The sequence below is a fragment of the Embiotoca jacksoni genome, unplaced genomic scaffold (genome assembly GCF_022577435.1).
Source record: "Embiotoca jacksoni isolate LCO1_2020_lvr unplaced genomic scaffold, fEmbJac1.0.p SCAF_22, whole genome shotgun sequence".
Lineage (NCBI taxonomy): Eukaryota > Metazoa > Chordata > Actinopteri > Embiotocidae > Embiotoca > Embiotoca jacksoni.
In genome coordinates this window covers 6,993,430-7,016,470 of record NW_027185363.1, presented here as the reverse complement: position 1 = coordinate 7,016,470, position 23,041 = coordinate 6,993,430, and the positions used below count along the sequence as shown (strand labels likewise).

The 23,041-nt window shown below is 36.4% G+C and overlaps 2 protein-coding genes across 4 annotated transcripts in view; one reads left to right on the top strand and one right to left on the bottom strand.

The window, feature by feature from the left end:
* LOC138203062 (corticotropin-releasing factor receptor 2) overlaps window positions 1-12,422 on the top strand; it is a 32,491-nt gene extending 20,069 nt beyond the window's left edge. The window contains exons 5-12 of the mRNA XM_069157615.1: window positions 963-1,080; window positions 1,202-1,355; window positions 4,868-4,928; window positions 5,030-5,102; window positions 5,631-5,716; window positions 7,218-7,353; window positions 8,516-8,557; window positions 9,656-12,422. Coding sequence (XP_069013716.1) covers window positions 963-1,080; window positions 1,202-1,355; window positions 4,868-4,928; window positions 5,030-5,102; window positions 5,631-5,716; window positions 7,218-7,353; window positions 8,516-8,557; window positions 9,656-9,796 — 811 coding nt within the window. The 3' untranslated portion in view covers window positions 9,797-12,422. The remainder of the gene's footprint in view (window positions 1-962; window positions 1,081-1,201; window positions 1,356-4,867; window positions 4,929-5,029; window positions 5,103-5,630; window positions 5,717-7,217; window positions 7,354-8,515; window positions 8,558-9,655) is intronic.
* Window positions 12,423-16,176: 3,754 nt separating this feature from the next.
* Window positions 16,177-19,371, bottom strand: myl13 (myosin, light chain 13). Of its 3 annotated transcripts, XM_069157614.1 has the most exons (7): window positions 19,188-19,279; window positions 17,757-17,930; window positions 17,604-17,631; window positions 17,047-17,196; window positions 16,683-16,856; window positions 16,485-16,595; window positions 16,177-16,388 (listed from the first exon to the last, which is right to left on the bottom strand). In XM_069157614.1, exons 2-6 carry the CDS (start codon window positions 17,811-17,813, stop codon window positions 16,489-16,491), a joined length of 516 nt encoding a protein of 171 aa, XP_069013715.1. In that variant the 5' UTR covers window positions 17,814-17,930; window positions 19,188-19,279; the 3' UTR covers window positions 16,177-16,388; window positions 16,485-16,488. The 3 variants fall into 3 exon arrangements, with proteins under 3 accessions (XP_069013715.1, XP_069013713.1, XP_069013714.1); XM_069157612.1 differs by lacking the exon at window positions 17,757-17,930 and having other exon boundaries at window positions 19,188-19,371; XM_069157613.1 differs by lacking the exon at window positions 17,757-17,930 and having other exon boundaries at window positions 16,177-16,259; window positions 19,188-19,371.
* Window positions 19,372-23,041: the final 3,670 nt, after the last annotated feature.

Below are 23,041 nucleotides of genomic sequence, written 5' to 3'. Positions count from 1 at the left end.
TTTCATAACATGTCTTTCTTCTAAGCAGTCATACCCTTTTTTCATGTCCCGGTTTAAATAAATACACACACAGAGACACACAAACACACACAAGCACACAACTACATCTGCTGTGACAGAACAGGCTAGCATCAAAAAGCCTCAGCTGTTCTGTGTACTAAGGTTTGATCAATGTGGGCTTCTGAAAACAACTATTGATTTTTTTTCAGGTTAAAGACCAAAATAGTTGATATTCTGCTCTGAGATTAAATCTGTCAGGATTTCAAAAACAAATCTTCTTAGCCTTTTTCCCAATAGAAGATTATTTTTGGTAGTATTGACAGTATTGTCTGGGGAAAGCATTTTTTACTGTAAACTAAATGTTAAAATCTTTACAAAGATAATTATTTAACTTCTAGTGTATCTTTAAAGCACAAAGCCCCACTATATCTACAGTTTTAAGAAGTGCAACCCCAATTTACATGAAAATGATCATTCTCTGAGTGATAACTGAGTCTGAAAACATGGACATGAAACACACTTTTTAGTTTTAGAGCAACTTACACATGGTACATGGATATCAATTTCTGTTATCCTTTCATTATTACATTTTCATTTGCATTGAAGTAATCTGGTGATAACTGTCTGCACCACCATGGGTGGTGTGCAAACAGGAACTGCTAATAGCCAATTTGGCATACCCTTAATATTGGTAAAATAAAAATGTATTTGGCTTAAAAGACTCTATGTGAAGTTTCACAGTGTTTGCTTGAACTACTCGAGCTTCTGTCTGCAAAGACTGCCCAAAAATAAATGAACAGTAAAACAGAGAGGGAGCTACCAATCTATTACAGCAGTCTAAACGCATGTAAAACACAATTCTGGCAATTTTCCAACCCAGAATCTCATGTTACTATCAGTAAACGTTGCTGTAATTTTAAAAAGCATTGTAATAACACATCTCCATTCTGCTTATGGTTTAGGAGCATACGATGTCTTCGAAATATCATCCACTGGAATTTGATCACTACTTTCATACTGAGGAATGTTATGTGGTTTTTGCTTCAGCTGATAGACCACAATATCCATGAGAGCAATGAGGTAACAGATATATAATTGTTAATGTGTTATCATGTATTATTTCTAAAAGTAAGAATATAGAAAGTAACTAAAACATTTTTTTTGTCTGTATAATGAATTTGGGTCTCTTTTTATTTTTCAGCCGTGGTGTCGATTTATCACGACGATATACAACTACTTTGTGGTGACAAACTTTTTCTGGATGTTTGTTGAAGGATGCTACCTTCACACAGCCATTGTAATGACTTATTCCACTGATAAACTGAGAAAATGGGTCTTCCTCTTCATCGGTTGGTGTAAGTATGTTCATGCTGACAGTACATTAGTAATGCCACACTCATATGGTTTGTATCTACAGCGATGCTGGCAACATGAAGAAAGTCTGTTTGTATAGCACATTTCATGCACAGGGACAACCACAAGTGTTTTACATAATACATTAAAACATAAGAAAGAAGAGGGTAACTAGTTTGACAAAATCATTAACTAAATTGTCATGAAACCAGTAAAGATACTAAGTAAAATCTTCTACTCGCAGATCAGGTTAAATCTTTTCCGCCTGTTTTGATAGAAGAAAAAAGTACAATAGTTTTCTTAGAGATTTAAATGTAATTGAGAAGTTTGAAGTTTCAATTTCAGAGCACCATTTGCTTTCACACACTGTGGAAGTATGGAAGAAAACATTCAAACTAATAGATTGTACACTTTGAGCCTTGGATAAATGCATAGCAACATTGTTTTATTATCTGCGCCGAATTAATAAAACCATTCACCACCTTTACAGCTGCAGTTACTGTACTCCACTGTTTTCTAAAAACCAGACTGATGAGTTGATGAAGGACTTTTAGAGGATACAAATCAGGGAGTTTGGAAATCTGCCTCAAGGTATTTAAAATCGATGGACAATCCTTGGCTGTTCTCAAACTTTCAGTCATATTAATTGATTTTATAATTGTCATTTGTGTGGACGTTTGTTTGAGAGTATAAGCACCGCAAGAATTGATGTCTGGTCAGCAAGTGAAGAGGAGGGAAGCCCTTTTAGTGCTTCAGACTCAAGATAAGGCTTCAGTTTAATAAGAGAAAAGGGCACAATCAAATGTGGAAAATGTCTTTTTTTTTATGCTTGATTTTCAGTGATAGAGGAGTTTTGAATAAGTAGCAAATGCCCTGTCGTGACCGTATAAATTATTTATGCTCACCTCGACCGATAAAAGAGGCCTTTTGTACAATGGAGCAAGGCCGCATGAGTGTCAGAATATTTCATCTTCATACAGCAAAATGCACACAGGAGCATGCTTGTCCACCTCTCTAAGACTGTCTGACATTTTCTTTCTCTGTTTATATAATGGGCATGGTGTGCTCCGCAGTTAGGAAAAAAAATAAGATAATTTACTGAATGTAGGTCACTTTAAAATGACCCAACAGAGCTTTATGAACACATGATTAAAAAATAAATAGATTCCAGCAGAGTAGATGACATGATAACAGCAGATGGATGACATAATTGAGAAGCTCATACTCGTTTTAAAATAGAAACTATCGACAGAAGATATCATACTTATCAATCTGGTTTTTTATGCCCTAATGTGATTACAATTTAAAGTACAGGCAGCTTTTCTTATAAAGTTTAGATTATCTGAATAGTTTCATTTTGTAGGTCACATTCCACACGCTCCACAGGTGTAGATTAAATATGGTGTCTGTTTAAATATAAAATCACTGTTCGCCACAAACCATGCATAATGTATTTTCAGCGGACACAATATCTTATAAAGTGAAGAAGAAATATAAAAATATTTGGAAACTGTCATAGTCTCTTTTTTACTGGAGGTACATTTTGAAAACTATTAGTAAAGAGATTGGATCCCTCATTGTGCCACTGATATTAGTCTTAAGAGCTTTTTAATTAGTATTCATTAGGACGTGATGGAAGTAGGGCATATTAAATCTGTCCTCTATACCAGAGGCCTGATGTTAGCCAGGATCAAAATAGGTTTAGACGTGTATTCTTTCAGGTCAATTAAAGGTTGATCCTCTGATCATCTCAGATTTACAAACATCTGATCCTGTTTGTTGAGGTTGTTACAAAACCTAATCTGTCACTATGTTTTTAACACATCTGATTCATGCAATAGCTAAAATAGCTGGAAGATATTTTGTTCAATTAGGTTGTTGGATGACTGCTAGGGTGAAAAAGTGAAGAATCAACTGCTTGTTAAAAAGGAGCAGACTTTGCCCAAACTGTGGTCCCGGGTGATTTTGGGCATTTACTTTTTTACTTTTATTTTAACATGCAGCAAGAAGAAGCAAAACATCCTTTGATGCTGGACAAAACATTTTATAAATTATATGCTCTGAATGAAGATCACATTTACATTAAAACAAATAAGGGACTGTATACTGATAGTTAATGCAACTGTCCAAGTGTGAAATGTTTAATTACAAAATGTTTTACAACGTAAAATAGAGTGAAGAATTAATTTCTATTGCATACAAACTCCCAATAAAATCTTACCTGTTTTCAAGAGACGACAGCTAAACTCAAATGGTTTTATTTAAGATAACTCAAGCCCTCTCTGTCTTTCTTTTCCAAGCCTTGCACTTTATTTTTGTTGAGCATACAGCAGACAAGTCGTGCTAACTGAAAAGATTACACATGAAGTATGGTCTTTGTTCAGCAGAGGGTCATCTCAGAAAAACGCAGAATAGGAATTTTTAAAGTGGAAGGGAAAAGAAGCAGAGGAAGACAGAAACTCAGCTGGATAGATGGAATTACAACTCTCACAAAGATATCAATTTATAGCTGCTACATCAAAGCTCAAAACCGCTACGAATGGAGAAACTTCATCAAAAAGGTCACGAATGCTCAGATATGAGTAGAACAACGACAGGTGTAGATTAAATGTGTCTGTTTAAATATAAAATCACTGTTCGCCACAAACCATGCATAATGTATTTTCAGCGGACACAATATCTTATAAAGTAAAGAAGAAATATAAAAATATTTGGAAACTGTCATAGTCTCTTTTTTACTGGAGGTACATTTTGAAAACCATTAGTAAAGAGATTGGATCCCTCATTGTGCCACTGATATTAGTCTTAAGAGCTTTTTAATTAGTATTCATTAGGACGTGATGGAAGTATTGACCACGATATTAATCCATTATTTGTCTACTGGATCTCTGAGTGTGGTTCCTAAGTGATCTATCGTATGACTCTGAAGCCTCTTTAGGCTTAAAATTAAGTTCCTGGAGCCCTTTCAGAGGAGGAAAGATGGAAACATGTTTCTTACTTTTTGAAGTTTATACTTGGTGGTGGGAGCTTGTAGTGTTGTCATTTTTCCTGTGGACTGTGCATATATCTCTGCAAAACAAAAACAATTCATTCAGTCATTCACTAATCTGAGCGTTTGCAATTGTAAAACAAAATGCTTTCAGTTTAGGTTACCGAATGTTTATGTTATTTTTTCTATTTAAAGTCTTTTTTAAAGGAATATTCTCTACCAACCCAGAATTACGCCAAAGCATGTAATACACCTGTTTGTCCACTAGAGGAGACCGTATCAATGTCACATTTTGCCTCGCCTACGGGCGACATAAAATTACCTTTTCAAATTAAGAACTCAAAGTTTTCCTCACCCTAACTAAGTAGTGTTTTTTTGGCCTAAACCTAACTGAATCGCAACTGCGCCACATTTAACCCAAACCATGTATTACACACTTTGGCGTGATACCAGGTTGTCTATGCCCTTATACTGTATGCTTTGACATTATATCTCACTTCCATGACTCCTTTTCTTTTAATTCAGGTATCCCATGTCCGATTATTGTGGCCTGGGCCATTGGAAAGCTATTTTATGAAAATGAACAGTCAGTATCCTACCTAAAATTCAAGGCCATATCCTTTAAATGTATTTTTTTTAATGATTCCCTCAATTCAACAGCACCTTCTTTCCTTTTTCTGTAAACAGATGTTGGTTTGGTAAAGAACCTGGAAAATATATGGATTACATTTATCAGGGACCAGTAATTCTCGTGCTTCTGGTAAGCAACAACAAAGCGAGTCATTGCACTGTACGTCTGTGTCTATCTTCACATTATTTGTAAGACTATAGCATATATGTTACACTAAAATGCTGCTAACTAACTAAGAACTAATACCTGCTTATAGGTGTAAACTGATGAAAGAAAATCTGCTGCAAAATTGTTTTTTAATGAAAGCCATTTCCATGCAGTATCATGCTTTTGGAAAGGTGGGATTAATCTTTTAATCATGTTGTGTTAAGGCAAATTCAGACACAAGACTCCTGAAAATGAGAAATTGTATTCATAGAAATGTATTAGCTAATTGGTATGTACAAGCTCTCACCAACCTGTAGTAAGACGGTGAGCACTTATGATGTGTGTGTCCCTGTAAAAGTCTTGTTAAGAGAGGAGTTGTGCTTGGACTTGTGTTATCCTATTCTCTACCGCCGCATTTACTGAGCAGTCCGTTCAAAGCAGATAATTGTTCTCTTTGTAAGTCATTAGCACAGGGTTTAAAACTAATTATCACTTGTCTCGTTTTTCCAGATAAACTTTGTTTTCCTCTTCAACATTGTAAGGATTCTTATGACCAAACTAAGAGCTTCAACCACATCTGAAACTATACAATACAGGTAAGTGGCTAATGTGCATATGTATGGCACTCTTCCTCCATCTGTTTGCTTCTTTAGGTTTGTTTTAGCCTTCGAGGAAATGCATTTTTACCATGAAACCATCATTCCAGCCTTAAGAATTTGTGTCACACTTAATTTCACACAAATCTGTGAGCTTGAATATCAGTGAGAAGATATTTTACGATCAAAGGATCCAGTGGTAATGACAACGAAATCAAATCAGGGCCAAGTACAGTAGGATTGGAGATCAATTATCATTCATATGGCTTTTTCCACGTCACTTTCAGGCAAAGTATTCCAATTATTGAGGTAAATTAAAAACAATAAATCACATTAACACCCCTAAACAGATTTATTTGATGTGTCTCAGTAAACGTCTGATACTCTAAGCCAGTAAATGATGTTTTCAATCAAGAAATTACTGACAAGTCCTAATAGTCAGATGTGTTGTTTTTTTTTCAGTTTGTTGCAATGTTTCCTACAGCGCTTCATGCAAAAGGTTGTTTCATTCAGTTCTACTTGTTATAAGTAGAAAATCCCTCGTGTGTGACAAGACTTGATGAGGTTTGGTTTGTGCCTCAGAGGCGGGAGTTTTGTGTAGTCCATCTTAATCTTGTCTTGTTGTGCATTTGATTGTTAAAATGGTGAGCTTGTTTTCTCACCTGCTGTATATGTCAAGTGTTCTAACAAGTGTTTTTCTCCTGTGGGGATTACTTCAAGCAGTGTTTGCAGTGTCACAGCTCAGACAATTTCAGTTCAGGCTTTTCAGGGTGGAGTCAGATTTATGGTTGTGAGCCATGCAGATTAAAGTGAGTGGAGGACCGTGGGTTCAAGCCTAGTTGTAAAAATATTAATTTAAAATGCTTCTGGTTTTACTAGATTTGCATGAACAGGAGGCTGGACAAGGAAGTATTTTCTATTATCTTCATATTGCCAGCCTGTTGCAACTCACATGAAGGTCTTAAGTAAACAATGCTATTGTTCATTCAATGTGTTTTTTCGCAGTGCAGAGGCTGAACATTGTGTTCGGTCATTTGAAAATTTTAAACTTTATGTTTTTGTTTTAACCTATTTTTTGATTTGGGTAAAAGATAAACTGGCAGTGGACCAGGGTATAATGTGCAATGTGTTTTTTCTCAGTGCAGAGGCTGAACATTGTGTTTGGTCATTTAAAAATTAAAAACTTTATGTTTTTGTTTTAACCTATTTTTTGATTTGGGTAAAAGATAAACTGGCAGTGGACCAGGGTCTAACATTATAAAAATGTCCATTTTGGTTTGTGTTGCTTGCATTACACTAGCTAAATCTTCTTAGCAATAAATTAGGTTTTCATATTATATATTATGACAACAAAGTGCTGGGTGTTTTTTTATTTTTTATGTTTCAGTCTCTCACTTACACTGAATCATGCATTTTTCGGAATCAACTTGGATGAAATTCAATCTCCTATTTTTGTTATTTTATAAATGAGGCTGCAAATGTTTCATTCCTGTTTTCACAGAAAAGCTGTGAAAGCAACGCTCGTATTGCTACCTCTGCTGGGCATCACCTACATGCTCTTCTTTGTGAATCCGGGGGAGGATGACATTTCACAAATCGTTTTCATCTATTTCAACTCCTTTTTACAGTCTTTTCAGGTGAGAATAAGAACAATAGCAGTGGCCAACCCTTGAAAAGCCAGACACATTATCTACAAAGTCAACAATGTGCAGCAGTGATTTCTTAATGCGTTTTATCAGAGTTGAATCATTTCTTTGAGAACAACTTTTCAGGTTGGTAGGCTTCTAGTGGGAAGATGATTTGAAGTAGCATCTGGGCTGTGCTTACCCACAATATGGCCCTCCTGCCTCATGTTCAGTGCTCTCAGCTGTCAAGATCATCGGGGCCATGTGGGCATGATTTCGGCTTTGTGGCTAGTTTTCAAAAATCGTTCTATCTTCTGTGCTTTAATGTAAGACTGAGTGGGAGGAAAAAGGGGATTTCAAACAGAGATTATTTACAGTCAAAAATTCTATTGGCCATGACAAGGTTTGCTCTTAAAACTTAAGGCAAGACACGACAGATGAGTGGGGTCGAAATATACTGGATGTAACCATAAATCTTCCCCTTTTGATTACTTACAGTAGGACATTATTTCATTGTATCACAAGTTTTCTTTAAATACAAATGAGGCATTATATAGGCTAATTAAATATGTGCTGATTTGTATAAATTTCCACAGCAGAAATCTGAACAATGGATAAAGGTAGTCAAAGTTTTACTGAGGGGATTTTGGATATCTCTTTTTATCACTCCATAAATCATAAAATACTGGTAACAGCCACACAAGAATAAATCTTCACCATGTTTGTTGTCATAAAATGTGATATAAATCAAGCTATGAATAATATATGACGAAAACATTTGGTGAAAACATTCAGAATCTAGATGGGACTAAAACTGGAAAGATTGGCGTAAATATAAGTGGTACTGTCGTGGAGATTTCCACTTTAGTGGTGGTTCAGAGTGTGTTAAAAACTCATTTTGAAACAATTTATCAATTTGTATACAATATATTTTGGTGAATTCAGAAGAAATGTACGGCTGTAAATAGACGAAGAGTTTTAGATAAACATCTAAATGTGTATTTTGGATGTTTTCCTTCTACTGGTCTGAAAGATGTTATAGAAGCAAAACTTTCAAAATTGTGCTCACATTTATCTAGCCTTTTCTTATGAATTATTTGATTTCTAATTAAGGTTCCAAAGCACAATAGAGCTTAATTTTCTGCTTCTAATACTAATGTGTCTTTTTTTGCAGGGGTTCTTTGTGTCAGTGTTTTACTGCTTTCTAAATGGAGAGGTGAGTCACTGGAGTTTAGACTGTAGGTATTTATGATTTCAATCAAATTGTCAACGTGTTTTTTTCTAAACAATTTTCTTGATGAAACTCTAAATTGATTTCCTTAATTAACTTAATGGTGTTTTTCTAACTTACCTCCAAGTTATCAATTTGACAAAGTTCAACCAGGGGCAGGATCAGTTAGCATTAATTTAAAACAATTCAAAAAGATTCTCTGTTCTGTCTTTTGATGACTGTCTTCAATTATATTAAAAAAAAAAAAAAAAAAAAACTTCACTCATCTCTAACATTATTAACTGATTAAAATAAAATAAAATAAAATAAAATAAAATAAAATAAAATAAAATAAAATAAAATAAAATAAAATAAAATAAAATAAAATAAAATAAAATAAAAGGACCAGAATTCCAGCTGTTTGAAAGTCGTTAAAGCCATTATAAGAATGACACGTTTGGCAGTAATTGTGAAAAATGAAGGACCCCCTTGGTGCTCTTTCCCAACCATCAAATAATTGAAACTCAGGTTGGAGAGTTTGGTAATTTTTTTGAGGTACTGAGAAGAATTTAAATCACCCCTCTTGTAAAAAAGTATTTAATACAATTTGAGACTGCCATTAGTAAAAGGGATTGTGTGGCATTAAGAAATATGTTTGCATTTTGAAAATCTTTATTTTAGTACTCACTTTTATTGATGCAGTAAATTTGCCTCTCCTCCTCCAATGATGATAATTTAAAAAGTAAAAATAAAAAGGTGGTTAACTACTTTTGGGGGGAGTATTCCACTAAATGCCTTTCTATCCATTTGAAAAATAAAATACTTCTTCTTTCTTTCCTTTTGTCTATAATATAACAGTTATGGTTATTTAGGCATTTCTGTTCTGTTGGGTACTCTATATAGAATTCAACACTAACAGAATATTTTGACGGGTTGGGAAAAACGTATTTGCCTTCTGGCCAAAAGTTACAATACAAACCACAGGTGCAATACATAAATCAACGCCCCTGGTTAGGTTTAGGCTCAAAAACCACTTGGTTAGGGTTCTCCAATACATGCACTTGCAATAATAAGTACCACCACTATTTATCCTCTACATTTCAGGTACGGTCTGCAGTAAGGAAACGGTGGCACCGCTGGCAGGACAACCACGCCCTTCGAGTGCGAGTGGCACGAGCCATGTCCATCCCCACGTCCCCGACTAGGATCAGCTTCCACAGCATCAAACAGACAACAGCTGTGTGACCAGAGGAACAAGCACATAATACCCACTAATCTTTTTGTCCAGAAGAGACCATAAACAGTGATTTCCAAAACAGTCTGACTCCTCTGACAGACTGAAGAGTCAAGCAATTTATTTTACCTGTTGACTAAAGTACATTTTAACTGTACATGAAGTAAAAAAAAAAAAAAGGTGTTTGGAGGATTAATTTTGTTATAATGTACAAGAGGTACAGGGTTTGGGTTTTTCCCGAAGATTGGAGTATTTAAAGACATAAAAATGGCATCATCATCGCGTCACAGCAAGTTTTACCATATAATCTTACAGTGGTCTTATTGCTGTCATCTTTCTGCTCAGTGGCATGTAGGCTCCCATTGTGACTTCAATGGAGGGGAACGAGAAATCTTTGAAATTTGATTGACCACGATTCATGTTGCCAAAACACCCATTTGTATTTAGCATAATCAAAATGCCAAACAAATGCTCTTTGAGTTAAATGTTTTTTGGCATCAAGAGCTTATTTTTACAGACAGTAAAAAAAAGCTTTCAGGAGGAAGAAGATTCACCTGAATTTAATATCAAAAAAATGTATTTGAAATATTCAGTCACTGCCTTCTGTGGTGAAAAGGTTCAACAACTGGTATTCACCAAAACACGATCTATACACATTTTGGTCAATGTGAGCTGAGGCTATTTCATACAAACAAGCCATTATAAAGTAGCCTTTAATGTGTCCTCAGAGTCATTTTTTCTTTAAGGCTGTGTACTTTTATATAATGCAGAATTGTCTTAGTCTTGTGCTGTACTGTTGTAAACATTGTTAAACAAAAATGGTTCACAAGTTTCCTGTCTGTACCGGCTATTTGTTTCCACCACTGCTCTTTTACTTCCCCTTTTTAGACTTCTTTTTTTCTTCTCTGAGAAGGAGGGTCTCGACATAAACAGCCATTTAATGTGTAATGTGTTTGAATTCCCTGAGGTGGATAGATGAGCAGTCCCAAGTTAAAGCCCTCTTCCAGATGACTGAAGATTCAAATTCTATAATATTTTATGGAGTGAAAGTCATTCGTAGTCATTTATTTTATGTATACATGTGTTAAATGCCAAGCATGGATTTATCATGGAGGCACAGTGGAGGCAGATTAAATTTGTTTGGCTTCATGGAATCCTTGTGGCTTTCTCTTAATCGGTGTCACAACTAAGCTTCTGGTTCAAAAGAAGAGAGGCTTAATGAAGTGAGAACCAATCATGTCTCTAAACACTTGCAGGTCAGGTCAACATTACTGCCTGCCTGCAACGCCAGCACTTAGGGCAGCTAACACAATAATAATGGAAACAACCATGTATCTGCTTTGGCAAAGCCCCCCCCCCCTCCCCCCACCAAGGTACTTTTGTTTTTACCCTAAAAGATAAAGACAGGAGAGGAAATGTTTGTTTTGAAAAGGATCACAAACAACCAAAAAGTCTGAATAACATTGTAAGCTTGTGTTTCCATATATTTTCTACATAACATCCGAGGAGTATCATTGTCTATCAGGTGGTATAATTAGGAATGTTAAAAAAAAAAAAGACTGTCTGACATTTTGGGAAATACGGAAATTCTCTTTCTTGCAGAGAGATGGATGAGAAAATCATCACCACTCTCATTTCTGTTTGTTAATTATAAATCCACAGTACTTTATGTTTTGTGTGGAGTAAACAAAATATAAACTACGTTCTGTAACTTTGACATGTTAAGTGAGCCCTGGAGGTGTCAGTAAGCAGGTCGACTGTCTGTTTACCCCCATCTCTGCTTGTGTGCTAAATCTGCACATTTCCCAAAATATAAAACATTATTTGAAATGAATAATGTTGGTCTGTATTAGTTTTTGTATTGATTTATGAATCATTTATTTATTTATATATTTTTTTTTATCAGAGTTTGTATTTAAAAATATTAAAGAAAATATACAGAATTTCTTTTAAACTTAACGTGTTGTACAGAACATCAAATATCTCATCACTTCTTGATGTGAAGTGTATATTTCATATTTGTATTTTGTAAACTTTTGTTACATTACAGCAGATACTTTTTGTCAGTGTGCATCTTGACTGGACTGATGTTAGCCAGTGAATTAATTATTAAATCACCCAAAGCAATTTAGGTGTAAATATTTTACTTGCATTTCTGCAGCCTTGCCACTCGAGCAGCTGTAAAATCGCAAACCCTTCCCATGACCTCGTCATGTTACATAAACACATAAAGGACTGCATTACATTGTAGTCGTGAAATATTTTCATACCGGAATTTAAAAGGAAATAATTTATTCAAACTCACCAAAGAGACGAACCATGTTTACCAACATACAGATTTTTTTATTGTCTACCTATTTATATTCTTGTCACAGAATTTTGTAGACCAAATGTTGACTTTATTTTGTACATCATTTACTGTACATGAAGTGTATTCAACACAGTTTGATGTGACACCTAATGATTTTATGGAAAACTCTTTGTTGAACCACCCATGTTGCCTTACAAACAAAAGGAAATGCATTTTTTTTTTGTAAAGAGGAAGCTATTGTCTGTTTAAATTATGTATCATTGTGTTACTGATATACACTTGTACATGTATATGTGAAGGAAATTTGAATTAAAATTATACTCTTATTTCTTCTTTTTGGCTCTTCATACTAAAGGGAAATTTTAGAGGAAGGTGTTAACAACAGTGATTATTGTTGACAGAGTACATGATGCATTATGTCTCTTCAGCTATGCAGGGCAATCTAACATTGGCCGCAGATTGCACAAATAGGATCTATTTAGTTGATTAATTTGCCATTTGTCTCTTTTCACTCGGGGCACTGAGTGAAATACATACATATGTCTTGTAATGACTCAATAGAATAAACATTCAGATGATAGAGTGGACAGCTGCAGATTCATTCTCACTGTGGCATGTAATTATCTGATTTGTAAATATAGGTTTTTTTTTCAGTAATGTGAGGGAAGAAGCCCTGAGAGGGAAAGATACAGTTTCATACATTTCAGGCTGGGCTGCAGTGAAATGGAGCAGAAACTACTGCCTGTGCCCAGAAGCCTCAGGACTGATGAGATACACATCCCCAAACAATCAGCTGGGACTCTGATGCAGCCTAATAAAGGCTTGTTGTGACAATTAATGCTTTTGATGGTTGACAGCAGTATGAAAGGCAGACAGTTATGCCAGAGGCACATTTGCATTTTGTTGTGGATTATTTGCTGCGTGCTTCCATGTATTTTTATTAAACTGGATTTCACCAGTCATTACCTCAGCTAAAAACAAAGGGCTGGCATCACAACATAAGTGGGCTACTGCACCTAAAGTACAATATCAATTTGAAAAAAGAAATATATGTAATATAGCCTATAGTATTCCTAATCTCAAATTTCTTACTGAACTATCTCAGAGCATTTACGGAAAACACAAAGTTTGACCTCATTCAAAACACAGACCTTTAGTGTGATCCTTTAAAAGAACCAAACACTTCTCTGGGCTTTCCAGAAAGCATTTACCCCTGAGACAGCTCATTTGTTGAGTGCATTTTGTCGTGGGTTTCTTAATTGTTGGACACGAGACCAACGATTTATGCCGTTGAAAGAGAAAGAAGGTGAGCGAAGAAGCGAAAACTCCTGCAACAATTTGCAGTAAGCTACTTCATATCTTCGCGACCGAGAGAAGACGTAAGCTTATTGTACCTTCAGGGCATGTAAAGAACAGACTTTGAAACCTCAGTAATCCCGCTCGCGGCCTGTTGGAGTTTTAACGTCGCCAGTTTTAACGTCTGCAGTGCTACACCAAACATGTGCTGATGTGACATGAGCGATTTGATTGAAATAAACAATTTCAAGATACAATCAGTAGAACACATACAATAAACACCTTGATAGACAACCACCAAACAAACAAACTCATCAATAAAGCTCCATAAATTCAACAACGATCTATAATATCTGACAAAAGCAGTCTGTTAAGTCAGTAAAGTCCAGTAAATCCATTCCAGAAAGGTATTTAATCCAAAACACATTACATCCATAATACACACAATCTGCTGTTGCATAATTTGAAATTTCCCAGCAGGCGTTCATAAGTTTCCAGGTACTCTACAGTCTACAGTCATGACTTGAATTAGCATGTAAACCTGAATCAAAATGGCGTCTGCACTTTGATCGTTTTATTGACACCTCACCAGAGCCAATAGGAGCTTTGGGGCTTATTTTAAGTCGGTGACTCTGGTGCTTTAGGTCAGCGGAATACTAATAGAAAAATATGCTGTTTCTCAAACTTTTGACAAACAAATATGCAGAGTGACCGCAGATTATATGTGACTAATTAATTCATTTAATCGATTAAAACCAAAAAATGTCAAATGAGAATCTTTTAATTCAGCATTATATTTTCCCTACCGTTGCTTTTGGAACCTGAGATTGAATACAATTAAAGTGCACTTGGACAAGAACAGCACTGTGCCTCAGTGGAAAAGTGGCTGTGCACAAAATAATAGTGGTTAAATATATTGTCTGATGAGACTGAAAGGAGAACTAACTGCGAAAGATGATCTGGTGTGATGAAGGTCAGCAGAACAGACAGGGAGAGGTCCCTTAAAACGTTATTTGTGGTGAAGGTACGGCTCATATTAATATTAAAATGGAATTAAAATAGTTTGGGTGGGTTTGTCTCCAAATTAGTTATTACCTGAACAGGTCAGTGGGCTACAAACACATGCTGTGCAGCCAATGTTGTTCAAACCCAAAAGACACCAAAAATGTATTAATTTGAGGAATATGTGTAAAACCTTCTGGGATCTTTGCTGCTGTTTTCATTTTACTGGAGTCTCAAATAGACTTCAGAAAATTATATGAATAAATTCTGTATTGTAAGATACAAGCAAGTAACAGGTTTCAGCATGGTTATTTGAAAATGTAGATACAGACAAATATCAAAAAAGTAAAAGGAAGCTATAATTTGTAATATGTAAACAAACAAACATATCAACTGAGTACTTTTCCAGTCGCTCATGACTGGAGAGACCCAGCAGGTATAAATATATGAATAAGACTTTCATTTGATTAAAAAATGCAGCCATAAAAATATTGGTTTGAATATTCTCCTCTTATTTTATGTTTGGACAATGTAAACAACATATAATGTAGATGAGTCTGTGGCTTAGATGTCCACATGCTGAAGTGTCCTTGGGCAAGACACTGAACCCCGAACTGCTTCTGATGTCAGGTGAGCACCTTGCATGGCAGCTCTGCACCAATGGGAGACAGTGGAAAGCACTTTGTGACCACAAAGGTGATAAATCTCTACATAAATGCAGACCATTTATTATTTATATAGATTCAGGTAAGAGTTGATAAAAGCTACAAATGATACCGTTGGTGGAATGTGATTATTTCTACAAGCTTAAATCGACTTGGGACAAACAAAGGAGGAACATGGGAGAGCTAAATATTCGTAACAGAGTTATAAGAACTGGCACCTCTGTTAACATAAACAAACTTCCTTTTGTTTTACTACAGCAAGCAAAGCCACCCGGCAACCTCTTAGCGAGCAGCTACCCAAAGGGAGGTGAGTAAGCTTGCATTGGTTGAATGAAATAGAAATTTGAATTTAATTGACAGTCAATTATGTGGCACTCAAAGGATGGATGCACGGGTCAAGGGGTCAAGGTTTATCATAGTCTCATTTGAACTGGAGCTTTGTATTTGCATTGAAGGAGTCAAAAAACACAAGAAAGCTTTCAGGACTCTTCATCAAACGAATGACAAGTTGCCCGCCCCCCCTCCAACACTGTTTACAGAAGATCCAGAATAAAGAAAAAATATTATTAGAGCAACAGCTCCCTCTCTTGGCTAAAGAGAGGAAATACTACGACTCTACAAATTTCATTCAGATGGCAATAATTATCAATTGACCCAAACAAATTCAAGTATTGTTTGATGTCTTGCACTTTAATTCATTTTTGGATGCCCCCATCGACTTTAATGTTTTGTTTTTTATGTTTTTTTTTAAACACTTTTTAATATTATTATTCTGAGATAAATAATATGTCATTGTTTATAGCTGCATTTTCTATAGTTGGAATGACAAATGATTAAAATCTGACCTTTAACTTATTTTCATTAAGATTTGGTAGTTAATATGTTCAACAGTGTGTGGGATTTGTGGAATTTGTATACAGTTTGTTGAAACACAAATTTGATGAATTAATGAAACAGGACTTTCTCAACATTTTGCGTGTGTGTGTGTGTGTGTGTGTGTGTGTTGTTGGGTGAGGTTTTTTTTGTGTTTAATTCCATGTTCAATTTATTATATGATAGAGCAGTAGTCTGAGTTTTAGTGCAGCTATGGAGCATTGTTTCAAAAAACAAAACACCATCAAAATGAATTCATTTATTAACCATAATCAACAAAATGAGCAGGGGCAAAGTGCAATATGTGCACAGCATCAACATAGGGTCCTATGAAAAACAAGGTGAATCACTGATGAGTTATCGATCAATCAAAGATGAATGGTAATGAAAAATATACAAGTTGGTAGATGACAGAAATGTAAAGATCTTCTGTGGTTAAGAATTCACAATCTTGTTCTTTCAGTGAAGAAGAGATAAAATAATCACTCACTCATACTGATTTCATAATGTACTGTGATGTAGCACCAGAATTACAGTGACACTGAAACATACCTTTTTAGGATGTCATAATGTGTTTTACAAAGGCTTCATAATTTATGCAGCCATTGGCATCCTCTTGGTTTTGCATTAGCTGCTCCACCTCATCCTCCCTCATCTTCTCACCTGTGGTCCGTCAAGAAGAATTGTCAGTACATACCCTAATAACTGCAGTTTCATATAATCTCCTTGCATTAAGAGTGTTTAACTCACCCAGTGCTGCCAGGACGTGTCTGAGCTCAGCACCCATGACTGTGCCGTTCCCCTCCTTGTCAAACACCCTCAGACCCTCCACAAAGTCCTCGAATGTTCCACACTCTTTAGCCTTGCAGATGTGTTGGTGTATGGGCAGAAACTGATCAAAGTCAAGCATCTTGGTCTGCATATCTGTGGAAAATAATCAAAGTTATGATTTTACCAAAAATAAATAAATAAAAGCTGGACAGGTTTGTTATGGCCGATGTTGACCTTTAATCAAACCTTCCTCAGACGCTGTCTTTGACTATTAACACCAACCTGACTGCACAAATACAGGACACTGACTCAGCATAGATACTAAGCTGGACATGCAACCAACCATCAGGTTTGGGTTTTCCAAGGACATGCATGATCTCTGCATTGGTGGGATTCTGGCCCAAAGCCCGAATCAGGTCTCCACATTGGGCGTAAGTGATCTTCATCTCGTTGGCTGGTGTTCTGTCAAACAGCTGGAAAGCATCTTTGAAGTCTGCGATCAAAAAGAAAACAGCTTTTCTGATTTTAATTAATTTCACTGCAATCCAAGAACACATGCAGAATCTTTAAGGCGAGGCCTTGAAGATGCTGCCTGTGGAGGTGGCATCCCTCACATAAAAGAGTCCCCTGCTAATGATGTCAGACAGAAACAAACCCCCAGGTGTTCTTTACCTTGACTGACATGCACATTCAAGTCTTTTTAAAGGGATTGATTTAGCGACTTAACACTTGGGTGAGTTTGTTTTAGAATAATAGCATATGCCCGATCTAGTGTATGAACAGCTGTTGCTGGACATTTCTCACACTCACTGATGGAGGGCATGATCACACAAACCATTTATTCCCTCTATAAATAACTGACAGTGCATGCAACGCAAATGACAACTGACAGAGCCTTACCCTCAATTTGTTCAGGGGTAAACTCCAGCTGAAAACAGACAAAAGCAAACAAAGCAGTTAGAGGCTTCTGATCATTCAGGGGTTAGTACAGATCAGCAGAGGAAATTCATTTTACACAATAGAGTTCAAACTGTTGCACACGATGATCTCTACCTCCATCGCCCCATTCCAACAGATTGAGTTACAGTCATCATCTGTTCCACAGTGCATTGTTTTTCAGTGACCTTGGGCCTACCCGCTTCTTATCACTGGGTGTAGCCTGTCTACTACCGTCAGCTTCATTAGAGTTTATTTTTAGATGCAATATGTGGCAAAAAGGTTTCGGTACTGTGTTACATGTAGGGACAACACAAAAACACAAAACACAAAAACGAATTTAGTATATTCAGCACAATTCTGCACATTTCCATTTATATTTAGAATTTTTCAAAAGCATTATATCAGAGCATATACTCCTAATTCATCTTGCACTTGTAGAGTGAAACAAGTGGTTCAAAATCTTAAAAGGCGTTTCTTCCCTACATTTTTTACAATTTCATTTAGTTAAATTTTGTTCTGTTTATTTTATGTGCGTAAATGTCGATTCATGTCAACAACTCAAATTATTGCAAGTAAATATCAGGCATATAGCTGTAGGAAAACTGTTTTTTTTTTTTTTTTAAATAAAAGGGTCAAATTACTCAGCAGTTTTGTAATTTAAAGATGTGAATTTTAAACTAAGAATAGGGCAATTCATTATTAAAATCTGCTTTCCACTTGATCTGTTATTCTAAGTCTAAAAATAAATTGGTGTTCTTAATACCCACAACAAATTTGGACTTTTCATACTTCATGTATATTTTGGCCTCCTGTCAGATCGTGCCCTCAGTTTCTGTTTGAGGTCTGGATATCTACAAACCCCAGCCCCTCCAAGAAGCTTTGTGAAAATATTATCCAAAACCTATCTAAGCATGTTTGAAGATGGATGGAGATGGCTATAATTATTTATATTTTTCTTCCTCACGGTTTTTCCACCCTTATGCCCTCAGAGGAATGGTGCGGGTGGTCTGCTATTCACGGACATAATGAAAATCATACTTTGTGGCTTTAACCGCGCTCCATTGTAACATGGCAGCTCACTCAACCAGGAAAATATTTATCCATTGAGAAGGGGCCAAGTCAGCAGAAGATAATCTTTCCATGATGTCTGATGTATCAATTAGTTGGCTCCTGTACCTCGCCTCTTTAAGCTTCTTTAACGTTGTTGCATGTTTGCAGTTTAACATACATTCTGTAAAGCTGTGAAATAAAGCTATAACAAAACCCTTTCAAATAGCTGAGCTGTCCTGTCTGGCTTGCAGTGCCAAGTTTAGGTCACATGGGGTCTCTGATGCTCTTCAAACACATGCGTGGCAAATAACTATTAAGAATTAAAAAGAATTTCTATGAAATCTCCATATTAGTGTAATCTAATAGTAATTTTAATCATTAGTCAGTGGTTAAAAAAAGATTCAAACAGTTTAAAATTTACCAGTTTAACTCTACTTAAGTTAAAGTTAACATGAAGTCTGTCTATATTGGGAAATGTGGCTGTTGATGTCTTACTGTCACTGAAGCGGGGTCAAACTCCGGGGTCTTGGGGCGCTCTGGCTCTGGGGGTTTAGGGGCCACAGGTGCAGCCGGTTTTGGCTCTTCCTTCTTCTTAGGGGCCATTGATAGAAGAACTCAAGAGATAAAGGCAAGGACTAACACAGCAGATGGATCCTGGGCACTGCGGGCGGAGGTTAGAGCCCCTTTATCCACTGTCCACAGGTGTCACCTCCACCCCCCGTGCATGCCCAACCACACTGCCAACAATAGGGGATGACTATAAAAGGATATGCCTTTGTGCTTCTATTTAAGACAAAGTGTGTGTGTGTGTGTGTGTGTGTGTGTGTGTGTGTGTGTGTGTGTGTGTGTGTGTGTGTGTATGTGTGTGTGTGTGTGTGTACACCATCAGGATGTGAAAGATGGAGAACTGTATTAGCTGAAATCCCAGCCGTGTAACCGTCTTTTAATCAGGCTATTTCCATCAACACAAGTGCGACCTCATGCAACCTGACCAATTGTAAACTGTTGACCTTGATCAGTGAAGTGTGGTGGTTATTAGGGAGGAGGAGATGGCGGAAATGATGATTGCTGAACAAGAGGAGAGGTTGTTTAAACTGTAATGGCACAATGCTGTGTGAGGAACAGCAATTATCCTTGATTATTATTCAAAATCACAACCAGTGAGACGCCATTATTCACCGTGCACATGACGTGCCGATAAAAGCCTTTATAATATGTGCGTTTTATCTACTGTGATCAGGGGGATTTGTAGGACATTAAAGTCAAATCCCCACCACACAGAAGCTATTCTGGCTGATCTCAGATGTTTGAGTGTAGTTACATGTGAATAAGCCTCTCTTTAAGGTGGCTGGCAAAAACATACGAGTCTGCAGAGTAATCTGGGATGACAATAAGTGCCACGTTGTTAAGCTGCCACTCACACTTGAATGGAGACAGACTCTTTGGCGGGAGTGGCAGCCAGGGTGATGTTTTTGGTGCTCACATTGCTATGAAATAAAGATCAGATTCTGTAAATGTCAGCATGTCTTCCAAAGGTTATTCTTTAGATTTGTATATTTACGGTATAGTTCATGATTAAAAGATTTAACAAATCTTCTATTTTTTTTCTTTCTAATAATGTTTGCTACACTGCAACCACCCTGTAACCTGTGTATCCAGCTATAACACTGTAAACATATTGTTTAAAAGCAAGTTCTGTATCTGACATGCTTCCATGGCCAGGTCTTAATTTTATGCTCATAAATCATAGAATATTTGTCCTTTGAGGGTTATAGCTACATATGATAAGACACTTTTGTTTAATTTAGATCTAACATAGATTTGTTCCTCTTTTTTGGTGTCATTACACGTGTTATCATTTTGTATTTACAGCATCTACAGCTTTATGTTGTAATTTCTTCACTCTGTAAAGTACTCTACTCCTGTATGAGATTGTAAAAAATAAAATTGAACTTATTTTGCAATGACAGAAATAACATTTTGTTTGTGTATTATGGCTCTAAAAGAGTCTAAAAAATATAACAGTAAATTTGTTCCACATTAATAAAAAATAAATAAAAAGAGACCCATTTCTTTGGTTCACAGCTGGAACTCATTTAAATTACATGACAGCAGAAAAGACTGGAGTTATAAATAATTATTATTATCATAATCATAAAGTCTGAGTCCTTCATTTGGCAGCCTAGGCAGATGGCCACCCACGTCCGAGCCCGGTTCTGTCGGAGGTTTATTCCTGTTTAAAGGATGTTCTTCTTCCTATTAAAGAGGAGATTTTTCCTCCCAGCTGTCGCTCACACAGGAATTGTTGAATTGTTGCCTTCCTTTCTTTAATGTTTTAACGTTCTGTTATAAGGACTTCACTATGTTAAGTGTCATGAAATAATGTGTTTATTTGGCAATATATAAATACAATTTAATTGTAATGAAAGGAGAGATCTCCTTTGGTCTACGACGACAGTTTGGAAAAAATAACCAGTTTTTGGAATGGCGTAATTTCATTGTATTGATGACATAAGAATCTTGAACTAACTGAAGCTCAAAATAACTTTTTGGGGGATGATGTCAGAGACAATATGGATCAAGATGGAAGCTCATGTCAATGTAGCATGACAGCAAATATTTTGTTACTGACAGACCTTTTGACATATCATTGCAAAGAGAAGACACTAAACCCTAATCTACAATCAAGAGAATATAAATAAAATTATGACAAGCGCACAAATATAATTAGGCCTGTTGTGCTTCACTTGTTCTCCCTCACTGTGGCCTTGTCTGAAAGAGATGGGGCATGAAATCATAAAATAATCACCAGTTTAGTGTATGCTCAAGAGATAATAAACCATGGCTGCAGTTTGTTCCTCATTATTTTCAGACTACACTGACTAAAGTTGTCAGTGTCTGGCTTAAACTAACCTACATAGGGACACAGATGGAAACAGTGTATGTCAGTCCGAGTAGTTGGATCCAGCCCTGCAGAACTCATTGCCAACCTCCCAGCCCCCCATCAGAGCCCTGATTGCCATTGACAGGCTGCAGCAACAATTCTCAACATGACCAACCGCATACAGTCAGGCTATAAAAACACCCAAGACCTGTGCAGTTTGCTATTTTGGAGTTCGTCTGTTGTCTCACTGGTATGTACCCTGGAAAGGGTCCAATCCAAGCACAATGCCAATTGTTACTTGGACCCATCGGACGACCTTCAGTGCAGCTGTATGGTACCCTGGACAAAAGAAAGGCTGTCATATAATCACCCAAAAGCATGATTGCAATTCAGATGTGTCACTTAAACAATAATAATGTTAATTTTAGCAGAGAATCTACTGACACAAAAAACACAACCTAAAATCATTATTATATACATATATATGGAAAATGTTGATTTAACTCCAATGCTTCCATTGTTCAGACAAAAACGATATTAGGTGTTTATATTTTTCAGCATGTTTAATGCAAGGATAACTACAGGTTTGTAAAATTAGATCCTTGTCAATGTAATCTTTATCATATTCAAAAACTCCTGAAAGTTGGTACACCCATCTCTCCTAGCGAATTTTTTTTTATTTTAGTGGAGACGTGAGTGGGCGTGGCCAAATGGCTCGCTAGCGCCCCCTAAACAGATGCCCCGGCAGCTCCATTTACCTACATGCATGAAATTCGGTGGACATGTGTATCACACCGAGATGTACAAAAAAGTTACATTGCACCATTACGTCAACTCAACAGGAAGTCCGCCATTTTTAATTTAGTTGCCATTTTTGGCGATTCACACATGTTGTACTTTAACAAGCTCCTCCTTCAGATTTTGTTGGACCGACTTGAAATTTAGTCTGTGCACTCTGAACATGTTTGGAATTAAAAGTTATCAAAATAATTTGTTTTCATCAATCGGTGTGCCCATTGCGTGGCAGCCAAAAAGTGACCCAGAGTCATGCTATGGCATGTTGTTAAAAAAATTACCAGCATTTTCAAAGTCAAAACCGACTTATGATTTCTTTAAAAGTAATGACAAAGGGGGAATTGAACCCCTAACCTTCTAGCTGTGAGGCAGCAGCACTAGCAACTGCATCACCAATCTTCCCAGGAGTTAGACAGCGTTGTGACAAATCTTTGGCTCACTGCAACCTATAACTCCACTGTCCACAAACATTCATTCAAATGCGACCAAAATTGCAGCAGACATTCTTTGGATAGTAGATATACGTGTTTTCAAAGGGGTCTGCAGTGATATTAAATATCTTCCTGTAATGTGTAGTGTATGCAAAACTTTTTTCAATTTCTCCAAAAGTTTCAACTACACTAAAAGTTGAATCACCATCAACAGACCAAGGTGGAATCCGAACCATTAA